The 26853-nt window shown below is 55.1% G+C and overlaps 2 protein-coding genes across 2 annotated transcripts; both read left to right on the top strand.

Annotated features, from left to right (window-relative positions):
• The first annotated feature begins 1282 nt into the window (after positions 1–1282).
• Positions 1283–9472, top strand: MRGPRF (MAS related GPR family member F). The gene is made up of 3 exons (XM_081240607.1): positions 1283–1507; positions 4560–4673; positions 7679–9472. Exons 2-3 carry the CDS (start codon positions 4626–4628, stop codon positions 8660–8662), a joined length of 1032 nt encoding a protein of 343 aa, XP_081096733.1. The 5' UTR covers positions 1283–1507; positions 4560–4625; the 3' UTR covers positions 8663–9472.
• A 1508-nt stretch (positions 9473–10980) lies between these two features.
• On the top strand, positions 10981–25330 carry LOC308620863 (mas-related G-protein coupled receptor member D-like; the record flags this gene model as incomplete). The annotated part of the gene is given in 7 exon segments (XM_081240751.1): positions 10981–11282; positions 24310–24586; positions 24642–24665; positions 24667–25038; positions 25042–25064; positions 25066–25147; positions 25150–25330. Coding segments are annotated over 7 exon segments (1197 nt in total). The 3' UTR covers positions 25267–25330.
• Positions 25331–26853: the final 1523 nt, after the last annotated feature.

The raw sequence follows: 26853 nt of genomic DNA, 5'->3' as shown, positions 1-26853 counted from the left end.
CACTGCCCACTTCACACAATTCCTTTTAAGAGTCCAGATGCAATTACACTTGGAACTTGCCTGGACTGGCCTCCCCCGGCCTCCCCACGTAAACAAGCAGCCCAGCTGGGCCCCAGCTGGCCGGCCTGGGAGAGGAGGGGAGGGTCCCCACCTCTGCCTGCTGCCAGCCCAGCCTCGGGCGTGGCGGTGACCTTCAGCATCCTCGAGCCCTCCCCCAACCCCTCCCTAAAAACACAGGCCCTGGGAGGCCAGCTGGACCCAGCAGGGAACAATCTGAGCCCCTTCTGAGGTTCGCCTGTGGCCAGGGACATCGAGCTCCTCCAGGCACAGGAGGGCTGCAGCTCCAGGGCAGGTGCAGGGGAAGCTCCATTTCTGGCTTCTCTTTAAGATGCCCACAGAGGCACCCCCCAGCCCCAATCTGGGCATCATGTGCTCCCACAGGGAAAACAGTGCTCAGAATTCCCTCAGGCTCCCTGGGCCATGAGAAAGTTGGTCCAGGGCAGGGAGCTTTCCCTGGTGGCTCCTGGGAAGCCACTCCTCACCACCCCCGTCCTCATGGCCACCCCTCTGGCCCCTGCACCGCCCCCCAGGCTTTGGCTCGGTGCCCCAGGACCCTGTGGGGACTCGCCGGGGTCGGGGGAGGCTGACTCATCCTCCAGCGGCGCACACACCAGGCACCACGGCCCGCCAATTTCCCCGCTCAGCCCAGGCCCCGGGCAGAGTGCTGTGATTTTCCACTTGCGCCATCTGACTGCTATTAGGGCTGGAGAAAAGGGAATTCCTGGCTCCAGAAGCCCGCAAGGGACCCTGGGCAGATTCCGGGGTGGAAGGGGGCGTGGGGTACCACCTGGGTGGCACTGCGGTCCAGCCACCCGTTCTGCCCTCCAAAGCGCCTGTACCACCCCCTCACTGGAGCCCTCACCCTGCGGCCTCCAAGCTTCTCCATAACAGCCTCTGGGTACAATTAAAACACCAGGTGGGGACCCGCCCCTCCCAGGCCTCCGCGCCCCCGAAATGCCCAGAGGGGTCCGAGGGAAAGCATCGGGCAAGTGGACAGCCTGGCACTCCCCCTCCCGGGCAGTGGGCAGCCCCGCGGAGCTGCAGATTCACAGCTGGACTCGGGTCGCAGTGCTCGGGCCAACATGACGTCATCAGGCGGAGAGCTGAGATCCCAGCGGGGCTCCGGGGGGGCGGGCTCCTGAGCGGGGCATTCCTTCCCAAAGCCTCATCCCGGCCCAGCCCCTCCTCCCCCTCCTCCCTTCTCCTTCCCCGTCCCCGCCCCCCTCCTGCCGGGCCTGGAATTGGGTTTGGGGCGGGTTACACTGCCAAAGCGTCTCCTCCAGCAGGCAGGCGAGGGCTCTCCTCCACCCCGAGCTCGCGTTTCCTGAGGCTCCAGGCAGTGCCCTGCGCTGGCCTGCTGCCCTGCTGGTGGGTGACCAGAGGTGGGCACCACGAGAAGAGCCCTCCACGAAGGGGAGGCCTCTGAGGATCAGGCCAGCAGCTGCAGGTAGCTCCGCGGCGCCCAGGGCCCAGGGGAGGGCGTCCCGGGAGCCGGGGCTGCAGGGTGAGAGCCGGGCAGGGAAGGAGAAGAAGGCAGGCACCCTCGAGGCTGGCAGCCCCCGGAAATTACATGGCCCCAAGCAGGAGCCTGAGACCGCAGAGCAGTGCTCTCACCGCCAGAGGAGCCCTCCCAAGGCCCCAGAGTCCCAGGGTCACCGGGCCGCTTTGAGAGTCCCCCTCCTGTGTGGCAGGCCCGGGCACCCTGGTGATTGCTGACCCCCCAGCTGTCCTCTGCTTCCAGCTCCTGCTCTGTCCTCCTGTGGGTGGGGGCCCCCCTCTATCCCTCACCACCCTCGCCAGCCATCCAAGCGTGCTTTCTGGAAGGGCAGGAAGGAGAACACCCAGCAGGCAGCACCCCAAGTGCAACGGCTCCCACCGCCGTCACACACGCTGACAGCAACCCCCTCCTTCCCCGGGCCGAGCTCCGGCAGCTTGGGGCCAGCCCTGGGATGGACACCGAGGGGTCAACCTCGGCAGCCACCAGAGGTTGGGTGGCTGCGTCCCACCTTCTCCCCAGTGGGCGGTGCCTGATGGGGTGCTGGCGTTGGGTGAAGGCTGCTCGTGAGACATTTTGAAAGGTGTCCCCTGTGTCTGGGGGGAATGACAGCCACAAGCCCACCCCGTGGCCAGTGCTCTCAGACCCAGCCCAGGCGGCAGCCCCGGGACAAGGAGAGGGGCTGGGAAGACCGACAGGAGAATTGGAGTCTGACGGTTCCCACGGAGGCCTCTTGGTGTAAAGTCCTGTCTAGCGGGGACCCAGGTGGGTTTGGAGGTGGGTGTGGTGGGTGGTGGTGAAAGAGGAGGAGCTTCCTGAGGCTGGGCCAGACAGGTGGCTGGGGGTCCATCCTTGGTCTTGTGCTTTGAGGGGAGGGTCAGCAGTGAGCTGAGCTGGCAGAATTTTTTGTCTGCTTTAGCCTAAGCGAGTTCTGTCGCACGCCAGATCCTGACGTGAGGGGCACACGCACTCACACGCACTCACGTACCTCCCATACACGTCTTTCTATGGCCCACGTGGGGTCCAACTTGGCTTCCTGATCTCTCTGCACGGAAGTGCAGTAGCTTTTCAGATGGCCCGTGGCGGGACAGCGAGGGCTCAGACACACAGGTACACCCACACCTCGAATCAACCACTACATGCCCAGCCCCAGTCGCACCTCATGCGCAGGCCCCAGCCAGCTGTCCTGGGGGCATGTGTGTCCTTGGAGGTCTAGCCTGGCAGAGGTGAACGGAAGAGGATCTCAGAGTCAGGACATTCCTGGGGGCCAAGCCTGGGGCCCAGACCTAGGGGTGATGTGCGTCTGGAAGGGCGACCAAGAAGAGCGAGAACAGTGTAGGAGGAGGAGGGTGGAAGGGGGTGTACCCCAGGCCAGGAAGGGTGAGGGCCAGGCAGGCAGTTTGGGGGTTGCAGGCACCCGGAGAGCTTGGACAAGCCCCAGAGTGTGGAGAAGCATGAGGTTTGTCCGTGGCAATGGGGACAGTGGCCCAACTAGAGTCAAGGCTGTCACGGGGGAGGGGTGGGAGGTACACAGTAATATGCACGTCTCCTAGCCCCCCGCTGTCTGCAGACCCACACTGCACACGCCTCACGAGCTGGCTCACTTGTTCTGATGCATAACGGCCGCCCCCACCCCACCCCCGACGCGCAGCCACCTGGGGCCCCGGCGCAAGCCCCACGCCCTGCGGGGCTGCGACCCCGGCCCCGCCCGCGGCCCCTCCGGCCGGTCCGGTGCCGCTGGCTCCGGGAGGCCGAGGGTTAAAGAGGGACGGGCACCTCGCGGGGACCGCGTTCCCGCGCAGCCAATGACCGGCGCCTGCCCGTCCCGGGGCTGAGGGGCGCGCGCGTGGCGGCCTAGGATGGAATCCCGGGGGAGTCCGGAGGAGGAGAGGCACGGCTGCCTGTGGCCAGGCTGTGCCCCCGCAAGGCTCCTCCTCCGCTGACAGCCTCAGTTTCCCGCCTGCATAGTGGGAGGGATGGGTGCTTGCGGGCGCGGGCCGAGGTCAGGTTGAGGGACCGGAGTCAATTCGAGTGCACCCGGGGCAGGCGGACCAATGAGCTCTGCCGGAGGAGGGCGGACAGGTCTCAGGCAGGGACGCCCCCTCCCCGGCCTGTCACTACTTCTCCCAGGCCTCCAACCTGCAGTCCTGGCCGAGTCCAGCTGCCCCTGCTCCAACCTGGAGCCGGGGCCACCATAGCAGCCTCGAGGCTGGTGCCGCCTCCGGCCCTCCTGTCTCTGCAGCCGCTCTGGTCCTGCAGGTACACAAATCTGCAAAGCTGCAGCGTGTGCGGCAGTTATAGGGTGCGCTCTGGGCAGGTGACCTCACCTCCCTGCCCTCATCATAGGGGAGTGACTACCCCTGCCTCAGAGCTGGTACCCAGGACCAAACAGGAGGATGGGGTGTAAGCGAGTAGGCGCTCACCGACACGGGGTTGATGGTGGTGACAGCGATGCTGATGCTGATGATCGGGGTGCCCTGCCTTCCAGGCATGTGTAGGGGAAAGACCAGACACCTTAATATGTTACAAACACAAGGCCCAGGCAAAAGCCGCCTCCTCCAGGAAGCCTCCTTGCCGGAAATGAACTTTCCTCCCCCACTCTCCTGTCTGGGACTGAACCCCTGTCCCACCCCTGGCTGGACACAAAGGTGGTGTCCAAGAAATGTGTGCAGGTAAATAAAATATATCTCCAGAAGCCGTCTGGTTCCAGAAATCTCAGAACAAGCGGGGAGGGAGAGGGGCTTCTTCCCCAGGAGGTGTCCCTAGGGTGTCAGCAGGGGCGGTGAATGAAGGCCCCGGAGAAGGAGGGAGTGGTGCACACAGACTCCACCTGCTCTGGACTCAGCAGGAAACCCGGTGCCTCCCACAAGGCCCTGCCTCTAAGGCGGCCAGGGGATGGCTCATCAGCCTGCCCTCCAAAGAGAGAGCCCTGGGGGCCTGGGGAGGGGTCTGCGAGGGAGGGGAGAACACTGCCGCCCTGATGTGACTCTTTCTGCCTGGCCAGGTGGGTTGTGCAGGCCGGTGAGCTGTGAGCAGAGCCATAAGGAATCTGGACTCACCAGGCCTGGGGATGGCTGGAAACTGCTCCTGGGAGGCCCATCCCACCAACAGGAACAAGGCAAGTGCCACCATCAGCTCCCGACAGAGGGGGCTCCCCGACCCGGGTCTGCAGGATGGTGTGGTGGGAGGAGGCAGACCCCGCCCAGCATCCCCTTCTCACACACACTGTGCCGCCCAGGCCCCATCCTCTAGCTCGGGACAGACAGGCGGGCAGCAGGGCCCCTCTGGGCTACGTGGCCTGGCCCTGGTTACCGGTCACCTCAGATCCCCAGGGTCTTCATCACCGGACGCCCTCGAATCCCATCCTGTGCAGACCTTGGCATCTGTTACCAACCTCCAGAGGCCTTGTCATCTCTTCCCTGGGGAGATGGGGCGGTCAGCTCTTTCCTATGGCCAGGCCCTGTCAGGAGGCCCTGCGAGGCTGGCTCCAAGGGGCCCCTGGTGTCACGTGCTCCGTGGGGCTCTGGGCCACCCTGCCAGCGTCGCCCAAGGCCAGGGTCCGTTAGTCCCAGTTTACCGCCTGCCTCCAGGCACTAGCCATGTCTGAGACTCTGACGACCCACCAGGCTGACCCACCCCTTCTGCCCTCCCACCCTCCTACCCCCTACTTCTCTGAGGCCTTTGAAAACTCTGGAATTCCCTCCTGAATCCCAGGAGAAACCCTCTCAAGTTGGAAGGACCCCTGAGTTTACCAAGGGCAACCTTTGAGGAAACCTGAGGCTCATGCCAGTGTAGTAGCTTGACTGCGGTGAGTCCGGAGGTCAGGGCAGAGCCAGGACCCCAGCCCCCGGCATTTCCCCACCACGCCTGCAGCCCTGATGGTGACCACTGCGAGATGGCAGCCACAGGAGACAGAGAAGGAACTGGCTTGGGAGTCCCCAGAAATCCCCGGAGAAAAGGCAGAGCCCAGGGAGGGCACCAGGCTCCAGAGCAGGCATTTTACAAGGTGCTCTGTGGCCGGGATGGCAGCCACTCATCCAGTGACTCACCGGCCCTCCCGCTCTGACTCTGAGGGGAGGATTGCAGACTTCTTCCAGCCTGCGAGAGGCACTGAGGAATCTGACCTGTCAGATGCAGCCCCTGCCGCCCAGTTCCCTCCAGCGCTAGAGCTGGTCCTCCGTGGACTTGTTTAGACACTGGGTCTTGTAAATTTCTGGGTCTGCTCCCCAGCTGAGAAGAGGAAAGGCTGAGTAAAGAGCGAGCTAAGGGGTTTGAGAGTTGACAGACAGACAGACAGACAGATGTGGGGTCAATAAATATATTTAGAGGATGCCGGGCAGTGACCGGGATCCCCATGCCCTGACCTCCTGGGGTTTCCCCAAAGTTTGCCGGCACCCTCCAGTCCCTGCTTGCAGCGTCCCCTTGACCGGAGCCAGACCAGAGGTCCTTCCCTTTGTTATGGGGTGTCAGGCCCAGAGAGCACTCTTTCGGGAGACCCAGCTTTCTGCCGGAGCTGGGGCCCATCTGGAAAGTGGCAGAATAGTCCTGCCTCAAGAACCTTCTGGTTTGTTTTTCAGTTTTGTTTTGTGTTTTGGAAGGAGAGTCATGAGCACTGGGTACTGACACCCGGCCTTAGATTAGGAGGAGGCCAGGTTCAGGCTCTGTGAGAAAGAGCGCTGGGATGGATTAGTGATGTCTGCCAGGGTGTGGGCAAGGCAGTGACGGTGCTCTGGGCAGCCTCCGCCACCGGGGATGAGAGGTCAAAATCCACAGCCTGAGCACCGAATCCAGCTTGTAGATGTGTTATGTTTGGCCCACTCTGTGTTTTTTAAATGTGAACATTTAAAGATCAGGATAGTGTTTACATTACCATCTCGAGTTCTGGCTTCTCTGGGGAGAGGGAAAAGGAGGATCAGCCACTCAGCCCGCTGGTCCCACTGACGCCCACCGGCTGGAGCAGGGCACCGCTGACTTGCTCAGGACGGGTGCTCTCCGGTTTGCCACTGCCCCCCCATTTGCCAGCTTCTTGCACAAGACTGACGTTCATGCATTTATATGCCAGCCCAGACCCTGCAGGCAAGACTGGCATTTAGCCAGACGGACTCACACAGCCAGACCAATTGTCAAAATACACAGCTCTATAAATAGCCACTGCCTCAAGTGTCTCGCCCTCTAGGGACCCCCTTGGGCCAGATCCAGAACCCTCATGATCCAGAAACCCAGAGTTTCACCTTGGCCCAGCAGAGAACCACCTCTGATTCCCCAGGTCTCTCTGATTCCACTATAGGTCAGGGTCCACTTTGGTTTTGTTTTGGTAACTTACAAGTGATTTTGTTTTTTAAAATAAATATTTTCATGTTTCAGTGTGAAAAATTGCAAGTTTTGTACATTTGCATACACCTTCACCGATTCATTAATTGTTAGCCTGTTGCTACATGTGCTTTCTCTCTAGTATCTCTTTTTTTTAAATAAATCTTTATTAACTCTTGATAGATACTTTCTTTCCCAGAGCTATTTGAAAGTAAACTGCAGACACCAAACCCCTTTGCACCCAAACAGTTTGTATCTTCTAAGAACAAGGACACTCCCATACACAGCCACGGTACATTTTCCTATTCAGAAAGTGTAACATTGGTACAGTGCATAGTCCACGTTCACATTTCCCCGTCATCCCCCTAATAGCCCCTCTAGTGATGGTTAGATCCACTCTACAATCCAGGCTTACAGCCCTGCATTAATTGGTCAGGTCTCTTTAGTTTCCTTCAACATGGAAAGCTTCCTCAGTTTTTCTTTATCTTGCACAACATGTACATTTTCTGGCCAGTGGACCACCAGGTACCTTTATGAGGGACCGTTTATTTTCACCATTTCTACTATCACTCCTGTAGGCTGCCAGCTCCAGACTCTGGGGCACAGAGTGGCAGCACTATGTCAGATCAAGGGTGTCTTCCGCTCCAGTTGGAGCCCATTCATTGCTCCAGAGCCACGTCTGTAATCAGGACCAACACACCTGGGCTCAGGTGCAGGTTTGGGGGTGGAGCCCAGCACACCTGGATGCAGGTGCGGGTTTGGGGATGAAGCCCAGCCAGCATCACCGCGTGTCTCCCCTCCACGCCTGCGCAGATGTGTCCGGGAGTGAGCGAGGCCCCGGAGCTCTACGGCCGCGGCTTCCTGACCATCGAACAGATCGCCATGCTGCCACCACCAGCCATCATGAACTACATCTTCCTGCTTCTCTGTCTGTGCGGCCTGGTGGGCAACGGGCTGGTCCTCTGGTTTTTCGGCTTCTCCATCAAGAGGAGCCCCTTCTCCACCTACTTTCTGCACTTGGCCAGCGCGGACGTCGGCTACCTCTTTAGCAAGGCCGTGTTCTCCATCCTGAACACGGGGGGCTTCCTGGGCTCGTTTGCCGACTACGTCCGCGCGGTGTCCCGGATCCTGGGGCTCTGCATGTTCGTCACCAGCGTGAGCCTCCTGCCAGCCATCAGCTCAGAGCGCTGCCTGTCGGTCATCTTTCCCTCTTGGTACTGGCGCCGGCGGCCCAAGCGCCTGTCGGCTGTGGTGTGCTCCCTGCTCTGGGCCCTGTCACTCCTGATCACCAGCATCCACAGCTACTTCTGCATGTTCCTGGGCCGCCAGGCGTCCGGGACGGGCTGCGGGCACGTGGACGCCTTCCTGGGCATCCTGCTGTTCCTGGTCTTCTGTCCGCTTATGGTGCTGCCCTGCCTGGCACTCGTCCTGCACGTGGAATGCCGGGCCCGGCGGCGCCACCGCTCGGCCAAGCTCAACCACGTCATCCTGGCCATGGTCTCGGTTTTCCTCGTGTCCTCCATCTACTTAGGGATCGACTGGTTCCTCTTCTGGGTCTTCCAGATCCCGGCCCCCTTCCCCGAGTATGTCACCGACCTGTGTATCTGCATCAACAGCAGCGCCAAACCTGTCGTCTACTTCCTGGCCGGCAGGGACAAGTCACAGCGGCTGTGGGAGCCCCTCAGGGTGGTCTTCCAGCGGGCCCTGCGAGACGGGGCCGAGCCGGGGGAGGCGGGGGGCGGCACGCCCAACACGGTCACCATGGAGATGCAGTGCTCCTCGGGGAATGCCTCGTGAGAGGCCAGCTCCTGGAGGGGAGGCGGGGGCCAGCTGGAGTGGCCTCCAGAGACCCTTTGCAGGGGGACAGGAGTTGGACAGCAGCCCCGGGGCCCGAGTGCAAGGAGAAAAATCTGCTCCCCGCCCGCGTGCCACCTTCACCTGGGGCCGAGGCTCTGGGGGTGGCCGAGAGACAGAAGAGCCACTTCCAAACAGACCCCGTGGCCTCACCAGGCTCCTCCCAGCTATCCTTCTTCCGTGACCCACTCTGCAGAAGTTGCCCCCGGGCGGTGGGCCAGGTGTGGGGCTCCTCCCCGCCCCAGGATGGCCAGGAAAGGAGAGGAGGGGGTCTCGCAGCCCATCCACCTCCTGCCCCATCAGCCAGCCCATCGCCCGTCGGGCCAGCAGCTTTGTCCTGCTGTTGGGACACCTGCTCTCTCCTTTCTGCTCTGTCAAGGCAAGGGTGCTACCTGGGAGACGCTTCTCCTTAACCTGTCTGGGAGCCCAGTCTCTGCACGTGACGTTCCCTTTGGTGGCCGACATGGGGGAGCCTCTGGCACGGCGAGTGCGTGGACGCAGGAAAAGCCGTCGGCTGGCTTGAGTGGCTCGCTCTCGTTTCTGACTCCATGCCAGCCGGCGTGTCTGAGCTGCCGTCCGCCTGGTCTGAGGGGCTCCGGAAGGCCGTCCTGGCAGTCTCTGGGCTATAGCCCCACCCAAAAGTGGGCACTGGCTCTACCTGGCCACCTCAGCCCACCTACAAGCACGGTGGCCCAGTTTGATGAAAAATAATCCATGTATATCAATAAACGTTTTCTATCTTGCAGCGAGGAAGGCTTCCTGCCCTCTGTCCTGTCTGTGATCTTGTTCCCACAGTGAGGACCCCACTGGCATCGGAAGCCCAGATGGGCAGCCTTTCCATGCCGCCCCCCGTGCAGCCCGCTCTGTACCCCAGCTCCCGTGCCGCCTCTCCCAGCTGGCCAGTCTACACACCGGCGTGCTCCCTCTCCTGCTAGGGTGTCCACTCCTCTGCCAGAGGGAGCTTGGTCCCCACGCTAGCCTCTGTTGGCTAACCCCCGTGCACTTTAACCCACCCAGGGCCCCCCCTGCTCCCTCTGGGAACCTTAGTTTTCATCACACCTACTGGGTTCTAGGCTCTCTGCTGCCCATGAAGAACACAGTGTGCGGGCTTCCCTGGTGGCGCAGTGGTTGAGAATCCGCCTGCCAATGCAGGGGACACGGGTTCGAGCCCCGGTCCGGGAAGATCGCACATGCCGCGGAGCAACTAAGCCCGTGCGCCACAACTACTAAGCCTGTGCTCTAGAGCCCGTGAGCCACAACTACTGAAGCCCGCGTGCCTAGAGCCCGTGCTCCGCAACAAGAGAAGCCACCGCAATGGGAAGCCCGTGCACTGCAACGAAGAGCAGCCCCCGCTCGCCGCAACTAGAGAAAGCCCGCGCACGGCAACGAAGACCCAACACAGCCAAAAATAAATAAATAAAAAATGAATAAATAAGTTTAAATAATAATAAAAAAAAGAACACAGTGTGTCCACACAGAGACCCCCCGGGTGGCTGCTGCATCCTCGGCGATATTGCACCCCCTGCCCCACCCAGAACTCTCTGTCCTAAGCTCTCTGAGTCAGGGCTGGCGTCTCTGAGCCTGGCACCTCCCGACCCCACAACAACAGGCTGAAGCCCCTCCCAGGAGACAGCCTCCACTGGAGCCGGGCCGGACGGCTCCCTGACCAACCCCTCGCCTCCAGCAGCCCCAGGAACAGGCCCATCTTGGGCTCCTGGTGTCCAGCCTGGGCCCCAGCCACTTTGGGGGAAGATCTGGGAAAACTACTCACTGCATAGGCCTGGGGAGAGACCAGGGCAGGGGCATCCGGGGTCCAGGGCAGGAGCAGGGCGCCCCTCTTCTGTGGAGAGCCAGGAGATGGCAGGGCGGGCAGGGCGGCTGACGGAGGGAACTGCCCGTCCAGGAGGCAGTACCGCCTGGTGGCTGGCATTCTGCCTGCAGAGCCTGGTCGCCCTTTGCCCTGCCCTGGTGATCGCAGAGAAGGGCTGTAGCACCACCCTCGGGCCGGCTGACCCCCAAGTGCATTGCCCTGATGACCAGCCCCCGGCAGCCCAGCTCCCTTTTCTCACAGCCCCAGCTGCTACTCCAGCAAGGCCACCGCTCTGTGTGGTCCAGTGGCGAAGTTTCCAGGAGCTTCGGGTGATGAAGCCAGGGTGCCCACCCGCCCCTTTCCCAGCCCCTGGGGTGCACCCTCCCCAGCCTCTCCTCCACACACCAGTCAGAGAATCCCTGGAAAGCAGAGTTGGAGGCCACCACAGCTGATGCTTCTGGAGACTCGAGAAACCAAGTGGGGTCCTGACGACACGTGTCAGGAGGTGGGGTCGGGAACACCGGCTGGAAAGCTCCCAGTGGCGCAGGCCTCCCTCCACACGGTGGAACGGCCTCTCAGGCCTGCAGGTGCCCCAGGGGGCCATCCAGGGCCTGGATCCTCGGGGCGCAATGCATCCCAGCCCCTGGGGCTCCCCTCTTCCTCAGGAGCCCCGAGCCCCCGTGAGGAGCTGCCCCCCACCCAGGAGCTCGACGGCTCCTTCCTCCCCCTGCCATGGCTCAGAACCCAGGCCCGGTAGGTGGGTGGGCAGCCCTCACCAACTAGCAGAGCCTGGAGGTCAGGGCAGGGCTGGGCCTGTGTATGAATGTACACGTGCCCTTGGCAGACGCTAAGCCGAGAAGGGCGGGGGGCGAACTCTAGGAATGGGGCCTCTCCGGCCCCGGGACCTTTCTCCCTGCAGTCTTGCTAGGGAGTCAGGCCTCTTCTCCTTTCTGCCACTCCAGCCCCCGGGCAGCATCCAGGCACAACCTGCCCACGCCCTGACCACCTCGCTTCTGTGCTAGTGTTTCTGTGCTGCTGGTGGGGAAAAGGCCCAGATGCCCACAAGCAGAAGCCTCAGGCCCTCGACCAATTTCCTCCTCCCTCCTTTGGTATTTAACTACTGAAGGGGCCACGGAGCCCACTGCAGGGGTGGGGTGATGTGCCTCTGCTATCCCCACCCCCCTAAAACGGCATATCCGGGCCCCGCCGTGGTGACCAAAAGCCTCCTTCTTTCTGGGTGTCCCATAAAGGCAGGAAGTCAAGGGTCCCCAAACATCACAGATTTCCACCCTGAAACTGCCTGGGGCAAAGGGTCTGGCCATTCTCCTTTGACAACTGCTGGGCAACAGAGTCGTAGAATCGTGATTCGGGGAGTGAAGTCCCGTACCTACCAGGCAGCTTCTAGGTGGCTGGACAAAGAAAGAACACTTGTTCCCCCGCCCCCAACAGGATATGAGGGAGGGGAGAGCCACAGGCAGGACAGAGCTCTCCACCTTTTCATACCTCCTGTCACCGCTGTCTCTACAAACGTGAGCAAGTGGGGAAACACACTCTTAGGTACACACGGGATACACACGGTCAAACCTGGAAAGCCAGAGCAAGCCTCAGGGAGGCCGGGGACTGCCACCCATGAGCCGTGGGACCTCGGTCTGCGGTGGCTCAGTGTCCCCACACACTACGGTCAGGGCGCAGGGCGGCCACTGAAGGAGGGACATTCTCGGGAACAGCCAATGCCAGCACTGCTGGTCAGGGCAATGACTGTCATTTCTTGAGGACCTACTATGTTCAGTGGGCCCTGGGCTGAGAGCTCCATGTGCGAATCTCATTTAATCTTCAGGACAGGGCTCTGCAGTACAGACTATCAGCAGCCGTGGTGGACACCAGTGTTTACAAATGGCGTTCCTCGTCCAAGGTCAGTCCCGCCAGGTGGACAGCCCTGGCTGGAGACCCAGTCATCATCAGGCACAGTGGTTTTCTTGTTTCCCTGGAAGCTCAGGCCTCTGACCTCTGCGTTTCCCATCAGCAAAGCACTGGGAGTTGGGGTTCTGGGGTGATGCATGAAGTAGACAGGGCAAGCCCATCGCCGTCCAAGGACGCCCTGGATCGGCCTTGTTGGATTACACAGTCAATAGAGACCAAAGGAGAGGACAGCCCGGTTTTAGGCTGTAGATGTCTGGAATGGATTGGGGGATGGGAATGGATGCGTGTTCAACAGACGGCACAGTGAACAGCCTGGAAGCTGATGCCCCTTCCGTCTCATCTTCCATCCTAATAAGAGGAAATGGAATGCCTCTCTGGCATCCGCCCAGCTTTCCTGAATATCCTGCCAGTATCGTTTTGAGATAACTTGGGGTTTATATTCTATGCCAGAATTTTGAAGCCCAAGATCTTTTCTGCACAGCTTGGTTCAGAACCCTCAGCCAAGAGGATTCCTCTGTCTAGGGAACCAAAGGCTTCCTTTAGAAAATGAGACAGAGGGGTGGGTCCATTTATGGTCCAGAGTCTCAATGCTTGGGAAGAAGCTCCAGCCCAAGGAATTGTGCCCTTAAGCAGGTTGGCTACAAGGCTGGGGAGCTCTGCAAATGTACTGCAGAATCTTCCAGAGCCAGGACAACTGAGAACATGAGTACAAAAGTACTACATTCTCAGCCAGTGGGGGCTGGAGAGTAGCCAGTAGGGGTTTGGAGAAAACAACAGGACACAGTTCACAAAATTAAAACTCATGGAAAACTCTGCTTCAGTGAGTCAGAATGCCAGCGCCAAGTTTCCTGGCAACTCAGGAGAAGGCTTCCCTAATCAGGCAGATTTTTTTTTTAATCTTTGTAATTGATTTAATGGCGGTCTAACTGATATACAATAAGATACATCCATTTAATATGTAGCTCAATGATCTTTGACACATGTGTACATGCTCATGGCATCACCGAATCAATACACAGAATGCTTCCAACCCCCAGAAAAGAACATTTCCATCACCTCCCCCAAAGTGTCCTAGGGCATGCAGCCCGTCATCCCGCCTCCGCCCCCACCCTGAGGCAACCACTCATCTCGGCTTTATGTCACTCTAAATTCTAGATTACAGATTAGTTTCATAAGCAGATTTTTTATCAGCCAGGACTTTTGGTGACAAGTCACAGAAACCCCAGTTTCATCTAGTTTTGGTGGAGGGGTGGGTGGTATAGGTGGAGTGTATGCATGTGTTTGAGGGAATTCACTGACTCACATACCAGGAAAGTTCCAGAGAGCATAGACTACTCTTCATTGCGGTGTGTGGGCTTCTCATTGCAGTGGCTTCTCCTGCTGTGGAGCACAGGCTCTAGGCACATGGGCTTCAGTAGTTGTGACACGTGGGCTCCGTAGTTGTGGTTTGAGGGCTCTAGAGTGCAGGCTCAGTAGTTGTGGCTCACAGGCTTAGTTGCTCCATAGCATGTGGGATCTTCCTGGACCAGGGATGGAACCCGTGTACCTTGCACTGGCAGGCGGATTCTTAACCACTGCATCACCAGGGAAGTCCCCAGAAGTGATTTTCAATTCAGACGTAGCTGGATCTGGGCCCCTAATGATGTTCCCTCGGTTACTTTTCTTTTTTTCCGTCTCTCATCTCTGCTTTTATCTGCCTTTATTCTCAATGAATCAACTCAACAGCAGGTCACTAGCAGTTCCTAGTTTATATTCGACAAATTCAGCAATTCCAGCAGAAAGAGAGCATCCCTTTCCTGATAATTCTGGCAGAGGCCCATCACGCTCACTGGCCAGGCCCCATTCACCAGCCCTCTCCTGGAGCAGGGGGCAGACTGGGGAGGAAGGAGGATGCCCACCTCACCAAAACCCAGCAGGCTTCGAGTGGGGAAGAGGTGAGCTCAAACAAAAAGCACGAAACGGAGAGGCTAGCAGGCAGAGTGGCAAATGTGGGCCACATTCCACCACCCACACACCCACTGCTTTCCACGTATTGATAAGATTTTATAATGTTCCTACCCCAAACCTGCAGCTATATCATTCACAGCAGAAAATGCACTTCCCTCTCTCCCCGAGAAGAGAGACAGTCCAAAGTCAGTTCTGGGGACTGATACCCCAGCACCAAGCCCAGGATCTGTGGGCCATTTGCATCTCTCTCCGTCAGATCCAGAGGCACTTCCTCAAGGACTGGTACCCAATCCTAGTGATGGGTACCATCCCTCCAACACAAATGATGATGGCCACTCTCAAGACACACAATTCACAGTGGACAGGACAAAGGAAATAACTATGATTTTTTTCTTTAATCCCATTTGGAAAAGGAGAGAACAGAAACAGCACACAATGGTAGTGGTCCATAGCATATTCTATGCTGAACAGGAAGTAGTAAGGACTGGCAACGAGGGAGGTTCTTGATTGGCCAATAAGCATGGTCGCCAGAATCCAAGATGGCCCCCAACAGTCCACCTCCTGTATCCACAGACTTGTGTAGTCCCAGCTCCATGAGTGTGGGCTGGACCAGGTAACTTGCTTCTAATCAACAGAATGGAGCAAAGATGATTAGGCTACGTGAGACTGTGACTCCCATCTTGTGAACAGACGCTCCCCCGAGCTGGCTTTGAGGAAGCAAGCTGCTGTGTTGCAAGCTGCCATACTGGGGAGACCCCGACAGCAAGGAGCTGAGGACAGCTTCTGACCAGCAGCCAGCGACACACTGAGGCCTTCAGCCCAACAGTCCGCAAGGAGCTTCATCCCGCCAACACCTGTGGAAGTTTGGAGGCAGGTAAGACACCTCCAGAGACCACTTCCCGATGGTCCCACAGGACGAGGCGTTGCTGCCAGATTTGGGCAATGCTGCCCTCTGGACGCCTTCATGGTGCTTGGTTTCTTTGCTTTCGGTCAGTTGCATGAGCTGGTAACCAAGACCAGATTCCTTGCTGAGTCACTCTCCTTGAATGTAAATTCAGGTCCATGGTATTCTAGCCCTTGGGAGCAGTTCTGGAGGGCTCAGCCATCCCTCTGGCCTCAGCTGAATGGCCTCTGTGAGACCTCAGAGCCATGAAAACAATCGCCCTGGGAGTAGGCAGCAGAGCTGATCTGCCTCCCAGGCAGAAAGTGAGGCTTCCTCATGGTCATCCCACCGGGACACTCAGGTCACCTCAGGAAACTGCCCAAGTCTCCGGCTAACAGGTGGCAGAACTCGGACTTGAAACAAGGTCCTGAAGGCCAGGCCCGGTGCTCCCTCCCCCCGAGCCTTCCCCAAGCAGAGCACTGGGAGAGAACATCAGCCAGAGCACCTCCACGTGGATGTAACCCACAAGGGCCCCCATTCCCTCCAGAGCCCCACCCTACCCCCCACCGATGGGGCCCGCTGATGCTCTGAGGTCGCCTCGGCCATCCCAGTCGGCCTTCAGGAGGGGGGGCATTTCCGGGATGGCGTAGGAGAGGGGTGACCCTCCCATCGCTCCTCATGGGTGCCCAGTCTCATGCTCCATTCCCCTGCAATCCAGCCATCCCCCAGGTGGGGAGTTGGGGAGGCCACGCCTGGCCGGGCCCATTAGCCCCCAGCTGGCTCTTCTGCAGGCCTCCCAGGGGGTGAGGCCCGTGCCATTCGTGCATTTATACCTCAAGCTTCCCTTCCCGCTTCTCAGAGGGAGCAGGCGGAAGGTTCTCTGGGGGCCCCAGGGACTGGGCGCCTCTGAGGCCAGGGTGGGGAGCAGCAGAAGACAGTTCAGAGCATCCCTGCTGAGCCAGGACGGGGGCAGGAGAGACTTGGGGCCTTGGGGCAAAGGGGTGCTGCCGAGACTCCAAACACCAGAGCGAGGAGGGGGCTGCCACCTTCCCTGAAGGACTGAGCATCACGTCGGGGAACAGGGGAGCAGCCCCTGGTTTCTACTCTCTGGGTGGAAGCAGGAGGCCACGCCAGTGACAGGTGATCCGCTGCTAACCCCAGGTAAGCGTGCAGCCCTGCCAAGTGCAGCTGGATGACGTGGGCAAGTGTTTCAGCTTCTCCAAGACCTCATCTCCTAAATAAAACGAACTAGTGAAGACTACCTTTAAAGTATTTAAAGGGGTGACGAGTTCTTATCACCCTCTGGGGTGCCTGCCACTTGGAGAGCCTCCAGCAATGGTGATAGCAGAGCCAGGACAAAGGTGAGACAAGCAGGTATCATGGGGAAGACAATTTAAGGAGAAGACATACAATTCGTTTTTGAAGAATCAGCTTATGAAACAACCAGGTGATTTATTCTCGTTTATGTAAAAAAATGTATATGTAAATGCACAGAAAAAAACCTTCAAGTATATAATCACACAGTAAATGGTGATACCCAGGGTGAAGGCAGGGCAAAACCTTCTTTCTTCTTTACCATTTGAATCTTTAAAAATAAGAATGTTGGGGCTTCCCTGGTGGCGCAGTGGTTGAGAGTCTGCCTGCCGATGCAGAGGACGTGGGTTCGTACCCCAGTCCGGGAGGATCCCGCATGCCGCGGAGCGGCTGGGCCCATGAGCCCAGCCAAAAAGGCTGTTTGGGTATCTAATCTATGTAAATTTTTTATAGGCTTAAAGTACAAGAAGAAATGGACAGCAGCATAATAGTAGTGGGAAATAACACATTTCCGTAAGTCTTTCGTGGAATAGATAAAAATTCACACAAGGCTTTCGAGGACAGGAAGATTAAAGCTAACTCGTAGATTCTGTATTTTAAACCATCACCCATCGACAAGCCGTGAGTGAGCATTTACTCCTGCAGGGATTGTGCTGGGGACCAGAGGCCATGGACAGGGATCAAGTCAGACTCAGGCCGGCCTGGGGGGCAGACACGCCAGCTGAACTAGTGTGTAAGGGAAGGAGGGTGAGGGTGTCTGGGGAGCACACAGCATAGCACTGAGTCTAGGGGCCACTCCACATTTATTGAGTGCCCACTATGTGCCAGGACCTGACTCAGGGGTAACCAAGACACAAACTCCCCCCGCTGTACAGGGGACCTCACTGCGGTGAAGCGAGGCGTTAACAACCACCTGGTCCATTTTCATGCCGTGTACATGTTGTTTACTTTTATTTGGAAGTATTCACCATTCATTATTTCCTTTCATTGGTGCATTAATCTGCTCAGCTGCCATAACAAAATACCTCAAACAGAGGGCATAAAAAAAACAGACATTTATTTTCTAACAGTTGTGGAGGCTGGAAGCCTGAGATCAAGATGCCAGACAATTCCATGCCAAGTGATGGCTCTCTTCTTAGCTGGCAGACCACCGCCTTCTCACTGTCTTCACATGGCAGAGGGGTGGGGGACAAGGAGGTGGGGGGAGAGAGAGAGAGAGAGAGAATGCTCTGGCATCTCTTCTTAAAAGGACACCACTCTTACTGGATTAGGGTCCCACCCTTATGACCTCATTTAATCTTAATTATCTCCCTAAAGGCCCAGCTCCAAATACAGTCACGTTGGGGATTAGGGTTTCAACAGACGAATCTGGGGGCATGACACCATTCAGCCCTCTTTTTTTCCCTCAGTCCCAATATTTGATCTCCCTTCTATTTTCTCTGAAAGAGAAGATACCTAAAAAAGAGCAGCCGCATCTTCCCACCTCGTGTCCTGCACCCATGACTGGACTCTCCGCTTCCCTCTGGGCTGACACCCCAGCTCCTAGCCGGGCCAATCCCTGGGCCGTACCCGGTCCTATGGGTTCTCACCTCCCCCAGGACCCCTTCCTGAAGCTTTCGTGATCATCAGCTTTCCCCCTCTCTGCTGAATCACACCCATCTGCATGCAAACAGGCAATAATATCCTTCTTTTAAAATAGGTAAAACCAGGGACTTCCCTGGCAGTCCAGTGGTTAAGACTCTGCGCTTCCACCACAGGGGCACAGGTTCAATCCCTGGTCGGGGAACTAAGATCCCGCATGCCGTGCGGCACAGCCAAAATAATAATAATAAATAAATAAATAAAATAAAGTGAATAAAACATCTGCCTGCAAATCTCATTTCTCTGCCCTCCACACCCACCTACCCATTATGACAAATCCCTTCAGAAAGCCACCCGCACTCCCTGACTCCACAGCTGGCCCCTCAGGGCATTTGGGGGGTCTCTGCTGCTGATTGCCGCTCCCTTGGAGGGGTCTTCTGGAACCACCAGCCCCTCCCAGCCCTGCCCAGTCTACCTCTTCCTCCTGCTCTGTTATCCCACGGCACATGGGATCTTCCCGGACCAGGGCACGAACCCGCGTCCCCTGATCGGCAGGCGGACTCTCAACCACTGCGCCACCAGGGAAGCCCGGAAGCTGTGTTCTTCTTGCTGACCGACCACTTCCCCTCAGAACCTCAACCCCAGGAGAGAAGCAAATGTCTGTCTTCTTGTCACTAGCACCCCCAGGACCTGGAGTAGCTTTGGCCCCGTCTGCCCTCAGTCAGCGTTTGCAGGGTGGATACCTAACGAATGCTAGGAAGAAGCAGGCAGGGGCAGGGTGGGTGGGAGGTGTCGGCCCGTGTGCATCTCCCCCCTCCCCACTCAGCAGGGGCGGGACCCTGTCCTCCCCTCCTGGGAGAGCGGCCCAACCCAGCTCACTTTGTGCGGCTTGAGTGGATGTGTGTTCACGGAGCCCTGTGGGCAGCAACCCAGCAGCAGTGGCCTAGGATTGTGGAGGAGGGGTCCCGCTGGCTGGAGAGGGGCCGGGGGAGTGCCCGTCTGAGCCCCGGGAGGAGCCTCATTTGATCCTTCAGGGCACCCCCTTCAACTGGCCTCTCCCAGCTGCCCTCGGACCTCAGTACCTTCCAGCCCCACCCAGCCTCCGAATCCCCACCTTGTTAGTTACCCCCCCTCCCCGGTCCATCTCCGCACCCGGCCGTCGGTGTAACTGTCTAACTGTGTATTCCCCACCTCCTGCCAGCTGTGAGTTCTGTGAGGATGGGCTCTGTCCATCAGAGTCATTGTTGTACATGTGTTCTGTGTGTTCGCGTGTACACGTATATACATGTATGGGCATGTTGTGTGTGTATGCACATGTACTATGTGTGTATGTGTATATGTGCTATGTTTATATATGTATTTGTATGTTGTCTGTATGTATATGTGCTATTATATGTGTTTGCTATATGTATGTATATATGTATATGTGCCTAAATATATGTGCTATTGTATATGTAGTATGTTTATATTGATATATATATGACACGTGCTGTGTGTGCTATATGTAGGTATATGTTGTGTGTGCACGTATATGTATATATGCTATTATGTATGTGTATGTGTTCTCTCTCTATAGAACTATGTAACTAGCACATAGTATAAATTTGTTAAATATTATTTAAACTTGTGTTGAACCTAAAGGAAAGACTTCTGACTGTAGCCACAAGGCACCTCTGGAGGTTGGTATCTGTGTGACATGGTACCATGCTTCCACTGTGGCTACAAAGAAACGTGGGAGAAAACAATCTCCTCCCACCCACCCAAATAGAATACAGAGCTGAAAGATGAAAGATGGGAAGGGAAATCTCCAGGTGCCCCAGGAAACTTGCAACTAGAGCTGGTGCCAATGGCCCAAGGTACATCAGACAGGTAGAGGCTCCAGGGGGCAGGGGCTAGGTGGGGCTGGGGCGAGGAAGGGGAGAGGGGCTGAGAGGTAGCCTTGGGGCAAAATAAGGAGAGAGAGCTTGATCACGGGGAACTCCATGAGGCCAGAACCTGGGAGGACCCCGCTGCTTAAAGAAAGCAATATTCATCCCAATGTCTTTAGGACCTTCTCCCTGCCTTAGGGAGAAGGAGAAGGGAAGGGGGCTGGGGGGGAGGGTGAGTGGAGTTGGACACAAATTCGAGTAACCAAAGCCCCAAATTTGTACCATTCACAGGTGTAGAATCTGAATTTACACCAAATCTCCAAGCCAAGAAATTCAGGGACTTCCCAGGTGGCGCAGTGGTTAAGAACCTGCCTGCCAATGCAGGGGACACGGGTTCGAGTCCTGGTCCAGGAAGATCCCACATGCCGCGGAGCAGCTAAGCCCGTGCACCACAACTACTGAAGCCCGCATGCCTAGAGCCTGTGTTCTACAACAAGAGAAACCACCGCAATGAGAAGCCCACGCACCTCAACCAAGAGTACCCCCACTCGCCACAACTAGAGAAAACCCACATGCAGCAATGAAGACCCAATGCAGCCAAAAATTTTAAAAATTAAAAATTAAAAAGAAATTCAACAAAATCCAAGTCTTGGACCAGTGAAATCCTTTGAAATCCCAAAAGAAGTCAATGCCAAATGTATGAGTAGCAAAACTTTGGCAACCTAGTGGGTCTCGCATAAGAAGAAGTAATGTTATTCCTGTAGAAGACAGTCTCTGTATTTGCAAAGCACATGGGGAATGAACAGGGAGATTAGGAAACATTAATTAAAAATTGATATCAGATCAAATAAACTTTAAGGCTAAAAAAGTATTAAAGATGAGGAAGGTCACTACATAAAAGGTGCAATTCACCAGGATCATATAATATTCTTGGATTTGTACACACTTAACAAAGTTTCAAAATAGGTGAAGGAAAGAGAAAAATGACAAAACTACAATCATAATGGGTTAATATCTGTAGAAGACAAAAAATTAATCAGGATACAGATCATTTAAACAATGCAATTTTAAAAGCTTCATCAAATAAGGTAATAAAGTAAACAGAGGGACTTCCCTGGTGGTCCAGTGGTTGGGACTTGGCCTTCCAATGCAGGGGATGTGGATTCGATCCCTGGTCGGGGAGCTAAGATCCCACATGCCTCGTGGCCAAAAAAACAAATTCAATAAAGACTTTAAAAAAATAAATAAATAAATGTACAGAAATTGGCCATCTCTTATGCTACCAAGTGAGTCTCATAAATACCAAAAAATTGACCACATTATCTGGCCACAACAGAATATTAGAAACCAATAACGAGAAGACAGCCAAAGCATGTATGGTAAAATGTATTTCTAAATAATTTATGGACATTTACATTTTAAATTTTAAATGTTTTAAATGGTTTTAATTTGTAAAAGATTTAGATATCAACAACAATGAAGACACTACATATCAAAACTCATGAAACATCTAAGGAAATACTTAGTAGCATATTGATAGCCCCAAATACCTATTAGAAAAAGAACATTTGAAAATTAATTACCAGAGAATTCAACACAAGAAGCTGCAAAAAGAATCACAAGGTAAATCCAAAGAAAGCAGAAGAAACAAAAGCATAAACTGAGAAAATGGGAAGCAAAGAAACAACAGAGTTGATTTTTTTAAATAATAGTTCTTGAAAACAAACCTCTGGCAAACTGATAAAGAAAAAAAAAGAGCAAAGGCACAAATTTAAAATGGCAAATAGAATTGAGGTTTTAAAAATTGTAAAAGAATACCATGTAAAGTATTATACCAATAAATGTGGAACCAGAAAGCATGAGCAATTTTCTAGAAAAATAACTTTACTTACTTTAACTCAAGAAGAGAACGAAAATCTAAACAAACCTAAAATATTAAATAAATTGGAGTTTGGGTTTTTTTTTTCCAAAGCCATGCGTATCCACTAACACTCACATAAAAATTACCAGACCAGATGGTTTTACCTTCTGCCAAATGTTCAAAGAAAGATAATCCTTACATGATACAAATTGTTTTAAAGGGTAGAGAAAAAGGACTCTCTCTCCAAGTCATTTTATGAAGCAGTATAACCTTACAGCTTTGAAATAAAAAACAGACAAAGATAGCACCAGAAGGGGAAATTATGGGCCAATTTCACTTATGAACACAGATGAAAATTTTCTAAATAAAATCAGAACAACAGGAGGTAAAAAAAAAAAAAAACACAAAAAAACAGAGCAAAGTAGAAATGGTTTATCTTAGAAATATAAGGATGAATGAACACCAGAAAATGTATCAATATATATTCACCACATAAATAGACTAAGGGAGAAAAAAGAGAAAATTATTAAGTAGACACCACAGGAAAAAATCATGATAAATTTCATCATTCATTTATAACAAAAAACTCTTAAAAAATTAAGAGGGAAACTTTCTCACCTTGATAAAAGATACTACCAAAAACTTAGAGCAAATACCATATCTAATGGAGAAACATTAGACACATTTTTTTTAAGATTAGCAGGGAGATAAATGTGCCTGATTCCAGTCATTGTTCAGCATAATGCTAGGTGTTCTGGGCTATGCTATAAGACATGAAAAAGAAATTAGAGGTATGAGGACAGTTACATAGAAAATCAAAATACTCAACATACAAAGTGATAGAAATGATAACCTAAATGAGGTCATTTGCCTGATTAATAAAAACTACAAAAATCATCAGTGTGTCTCTACACCATCAATAATCAACAGGAGGATATCCTGTAGCCATGATGGAGTAACTGGTACTAGACTAGCCCTCCCACTGTGAACAACCAAAAAACTAAAGAAAACATAAGAAACAACTGTTTTCAGATATTGGACAAGAGGCATCCCAGAGCTACAATCACTGAGGCAAGAGAAATATGAGGTGAGCTCTAGTATCACCCCAGCTTTCTGCTTGGAGCTACTCTCTGGACAGTGGTAGAGGAAGTGGGGAAAGCCAGGCAGAGCATGGTGGTCTCCCTGAGTTAAAGATAGAGAAGTCAGACTTTGGGGAGATTGAAGTGGCTGGAATTTGTGAGATGGAGTACCAGAGAGAAGGGAGCCAGCTACTCAGAGAAAGAACTGCAAAAATCTACAGAGGGTCCCCTTGAGTCTTTGGTGGAAAAGTAGGCTGGGCATAAAAGGATGAAACTCCATGAAACTGGCAAAGAAAAACTACGTAGTAGCTGTCAGTTAAAAACTCCTGGGGGGCTCACACAAAGCCACATATACTTTATTTTTTCTTTAATATTTATTTATTTGGCTGCACGTAGTTTTAGTTGGGACACACCGGATCTTTGTCACAGCATGCGGGATCCTTTTTTTTTAGTTGCGGCATGTGATATCTAATTCCCTGACCAGGGATTGAACTTGGGTCCCCTGCATTTGGAGCACAGAGTCTTAGCCACTGGACCACCAGGGAAGTGCCCTGCCACATATACTTTAAAAACAACAACAGTGTGTTAATGTTGTAGGGACAGACAAACCAATGACACAGAATGGAGACTTCAAAAACAGTCCCATGTATAAATGAGAATATCCTAAAAACATACTGTGGAGTGAAAACAACAACAACAACAAAAATAGCACAAATTCTAAATCACAACATTTATGTAAATTAAAAATACTTTATGGGCAACCACCTGTTTTGAAAGATAATTAGATGTCTAAGGACGTATGTTAAACAGGTTAGAACAAATGTGGGGAGGGAGGGGAGAAAGGATGGAATGAAGAGGGAAACTGAAATGAATAAATGATTTTATTTGAGTTTCAATGGCCTGATGATCCTGGTGCGCCATAAAGTCAGGGTATAACTAAACTCTTCTTTGCACCTGAGGTCCAGTTTAAAAAAATTAATTCACAGAATTTGAAGATTTGGGGAGAAAAAAGTGGTACTATCATTAGATATAGAAAAGCCTTTGAAAAAAGTCAATATGTCTTCATGATGAAAAAAATAATTAAACTCAGAATAGGCGAGAACCTCTTAGCTTGGCAAAGGGCATCTGTAACAACTTTGCACCTGCAACGGGGGACCTGATGGCAGATCCAGGTAGGGTGGGAGCCATGGGGAACGGGTCCCGGTCTGTTGCAAAAAGAACCCAGTGTGAGAGCCCTGAAAGAGGAAAATTGGGGTGGGGGGCTCCCAGGAGCCCCCTGGGGTCCAAGCGACACAGAATCTCATGCTGGTCTATCTCCCTTCTGTAGGATGAACAAGACCCTGAACAGCAGCCAGACCCCGGCAGCAAACTGGAGCAGCCCCGGGGTGCACGTGCTGGGCACAGCCCACTGGGTGCTGGGTGCCCTGGTCATGTTCACCTGCGTGGGCAGCATCATGGGCAATGGCCTGCTGGTCTGGCTGCTGGGCTTCCATGGGCAGAGGGGTCCCTACAAAGTCTGCATCCTCCACCTGGCCGTGGCCGACCTCCTCATGCTCCTCTGCATGGTCTCCACGCCCAGCCTAGAAAGCATCCCACTGGGCCGCGTGGGCCACATGGCCGACCCACGAGGTGGTGAGGAGGGGGAAGCACTTCGCCTAGGTGGCAGGCCTGAGCCTGCTGACTGGCCATCAGCGTGCAGCGCTGCCTCTCTGTCCTCCTCCGCGTCTGGTACAAGTGTCACTGGCCCCGGCACCTGCCGGACACGGTGTGCGTCCTGCTCTGGGTGCCGTCCCTCCTGCTGAGCACACTGGCCTCGCTCTGCAGCAGGCTCTGGCACCGGGACGAACGGCGGTGCTTCACGGTGGACTTGACTGTCAGCATCCTCATCACAGGGGTCTTCACGCCTGCGATGGCCACGTCCAGCCTCACCCTCCGCACGCAGGCGCAGAGAAGCTCCCAGTGGCGCCGGCCCACGCGGCTGTACGTGGCCATCCTGGCCTCCGTCCTGGTGTTCGCCTGCATCCTGCCCCTCGGCATCTCCGGGTTCCTCCTCTACTGACTGGACCTGCCCCAGCAGATGAAGACTGTCCAGCCGCTTCGCCCACCTCTCCTCGGCCGTGAGCAGTAGCGCCAAACCCGTGATCTACTTCCTGGTGGGCAGTCGGGGCGGCCGAGCCTGCGGGAGCCCCTGGGGGCCGTGCTGTGCAGGGCGCTGCGGAAGGAGCCTGAGCTGGAGGAGGAGCAGACGCTCTCCACTGGCACCAAAGATAAGGCAGGGGTCTGAGAGCACCGCGCCCTGGACGCCGCCTGCCTGGCTGGCCGGCTGTTGGGAGCCACGCAGGCTTTGCGTCTCACCCTCTCGGGGTCCCCTTCCTATCTGCCAAGGCTCCCCCACTGAATGTCATGTCTCAGATCTCACAATGCAACTCAGCTGGAAAGATGAACCGTAATTTTTTTGCTTGGGGAGGGAGTTCTGGCTAGAGGGCAGATGTCAGCGTTCAGCCCTGGCCTGTTTGATGCTAATTATCTAAATCGTCTCTATAGGTGGGTAGCATGCATCCCATTTGGGTGGGAAGGGTCATCCTCCCAGCCTCCTCCCCCTAAGACGGTATCTTAGTACAGGAAGTGGGATGTGGTTCGTGTGACCCTGTGGCCCCAGGCTGGTCCTTGGGCATGTGCTGGTAGCAGCTGGCCGCCGGGCGATGCCCCTGGTCCACCTTCCACCAGGTGTCCAGCTGACCCCCTCCATCCCTGCAGGCTGCAGCCAGTCAACTGTGTTGCCACTGCTGACCCAGCTCCCGCTGGCCGTGGGTCATGAGATGGCCTTGTCCTCCAGGTGGCCCCTGGGCGGCACCTGACCCCTGGCCTTTGCCTTCGGGACACCTTGCACCCACAGCAGGTCTGATTGCTTTCCCCCAGGAGGCCACACTGCAGCCGGAGAGCCCCTGGCCGACCCCTCTGGAGAGGGACAATTGTTGAGGGGACGGTGCCCCAGGAGGCTGGGGCAGCCTGGAGGCAGCTTCATCCCAGAGACCCACGTGACTAGCAGGACGAGAGTCTGTGCTCCAAATGATTGCCCCCCACCCCAACCAGGGTCTCCCTCAGCTTGCCCCAGCACTTCTCCCTTTCTGGTGCCAAAGTGCAAAGAGGGAAAATTGGGGGCGATGCCTTTCTCCCCGCCCTCCCTCTTTTCTTCCCACCAGCTCCTGAGTCCAGGACAAGAGTGGATGCATCACACCCTTTGCTACCGTCCAGTATCCAGCCTCGTGGCTGGGGGCTTGGGTGGAAAGGGGGCGTCATGGGACATCCATGAAGGGAGAGCATAAAGAGGAGGGGGAGGAAAGACAGGAAGTGGAAAGGGCAGCTCCCGGGACCCCAGCCCCCCTCCACACGGCGGCATCTTGCCGTGTGATCCTATTCTGTGTATCAGTAGCGGAAGAATACTTCATCCCTTCTCTTGGCATCCTTCCGAAGCAGTTCCCAAGCTCCTCCTGAGACATGGAGGCTTCGAGCCAGATGGGGTGAAGGTCAGAGCTTCAGAAAGGAAGAGAAAAGCTCGTTGATAATCTATAAAAATACAGTATCGCAGCAAATCTCCGAGTCTAGAACTGGGAGTCCTGGGAACTAGTGTGTGTGGAGCTGGGGCCAGTCGTCCTTGCCTCCGCTGCCTCCTCCCCCCGCCAACCCCTGTCCTGGCCTCCCCGTGGCATTCACTGAACTGAGCTGAGGACTGTGCGGCCCCTGGAAGCAGGTGTGCTCTGAGTGCCCTCTGTTCCCTGGGTCACCTGCTTTCCCATCTCAGCTCAGACCCCCAGGTCTGCGTGTCCCAGGGAGGCATGAGAGGTGGAGGCTCTTTATCAGTCAGTCCAGG

This window comes from Mesoplodon bidens (genome assembly GCF_964165515.1).
Source record: "Mesoplodon bidens genome assembly, chromosome: 7".
Taxonomy (NCBI): domain Eukaryota; kingdom Metazoa; phylum Chordata; class Mammalia; order Artiodactyla; family Ziphiidae; genus Mesoplodon; species Mesoplodon bidens.
The sequence above is the reverse complement of the archived record's forward strand: the minus strand, read 5'-3'. Positions and strand labels throughout refer to the sequence as shown.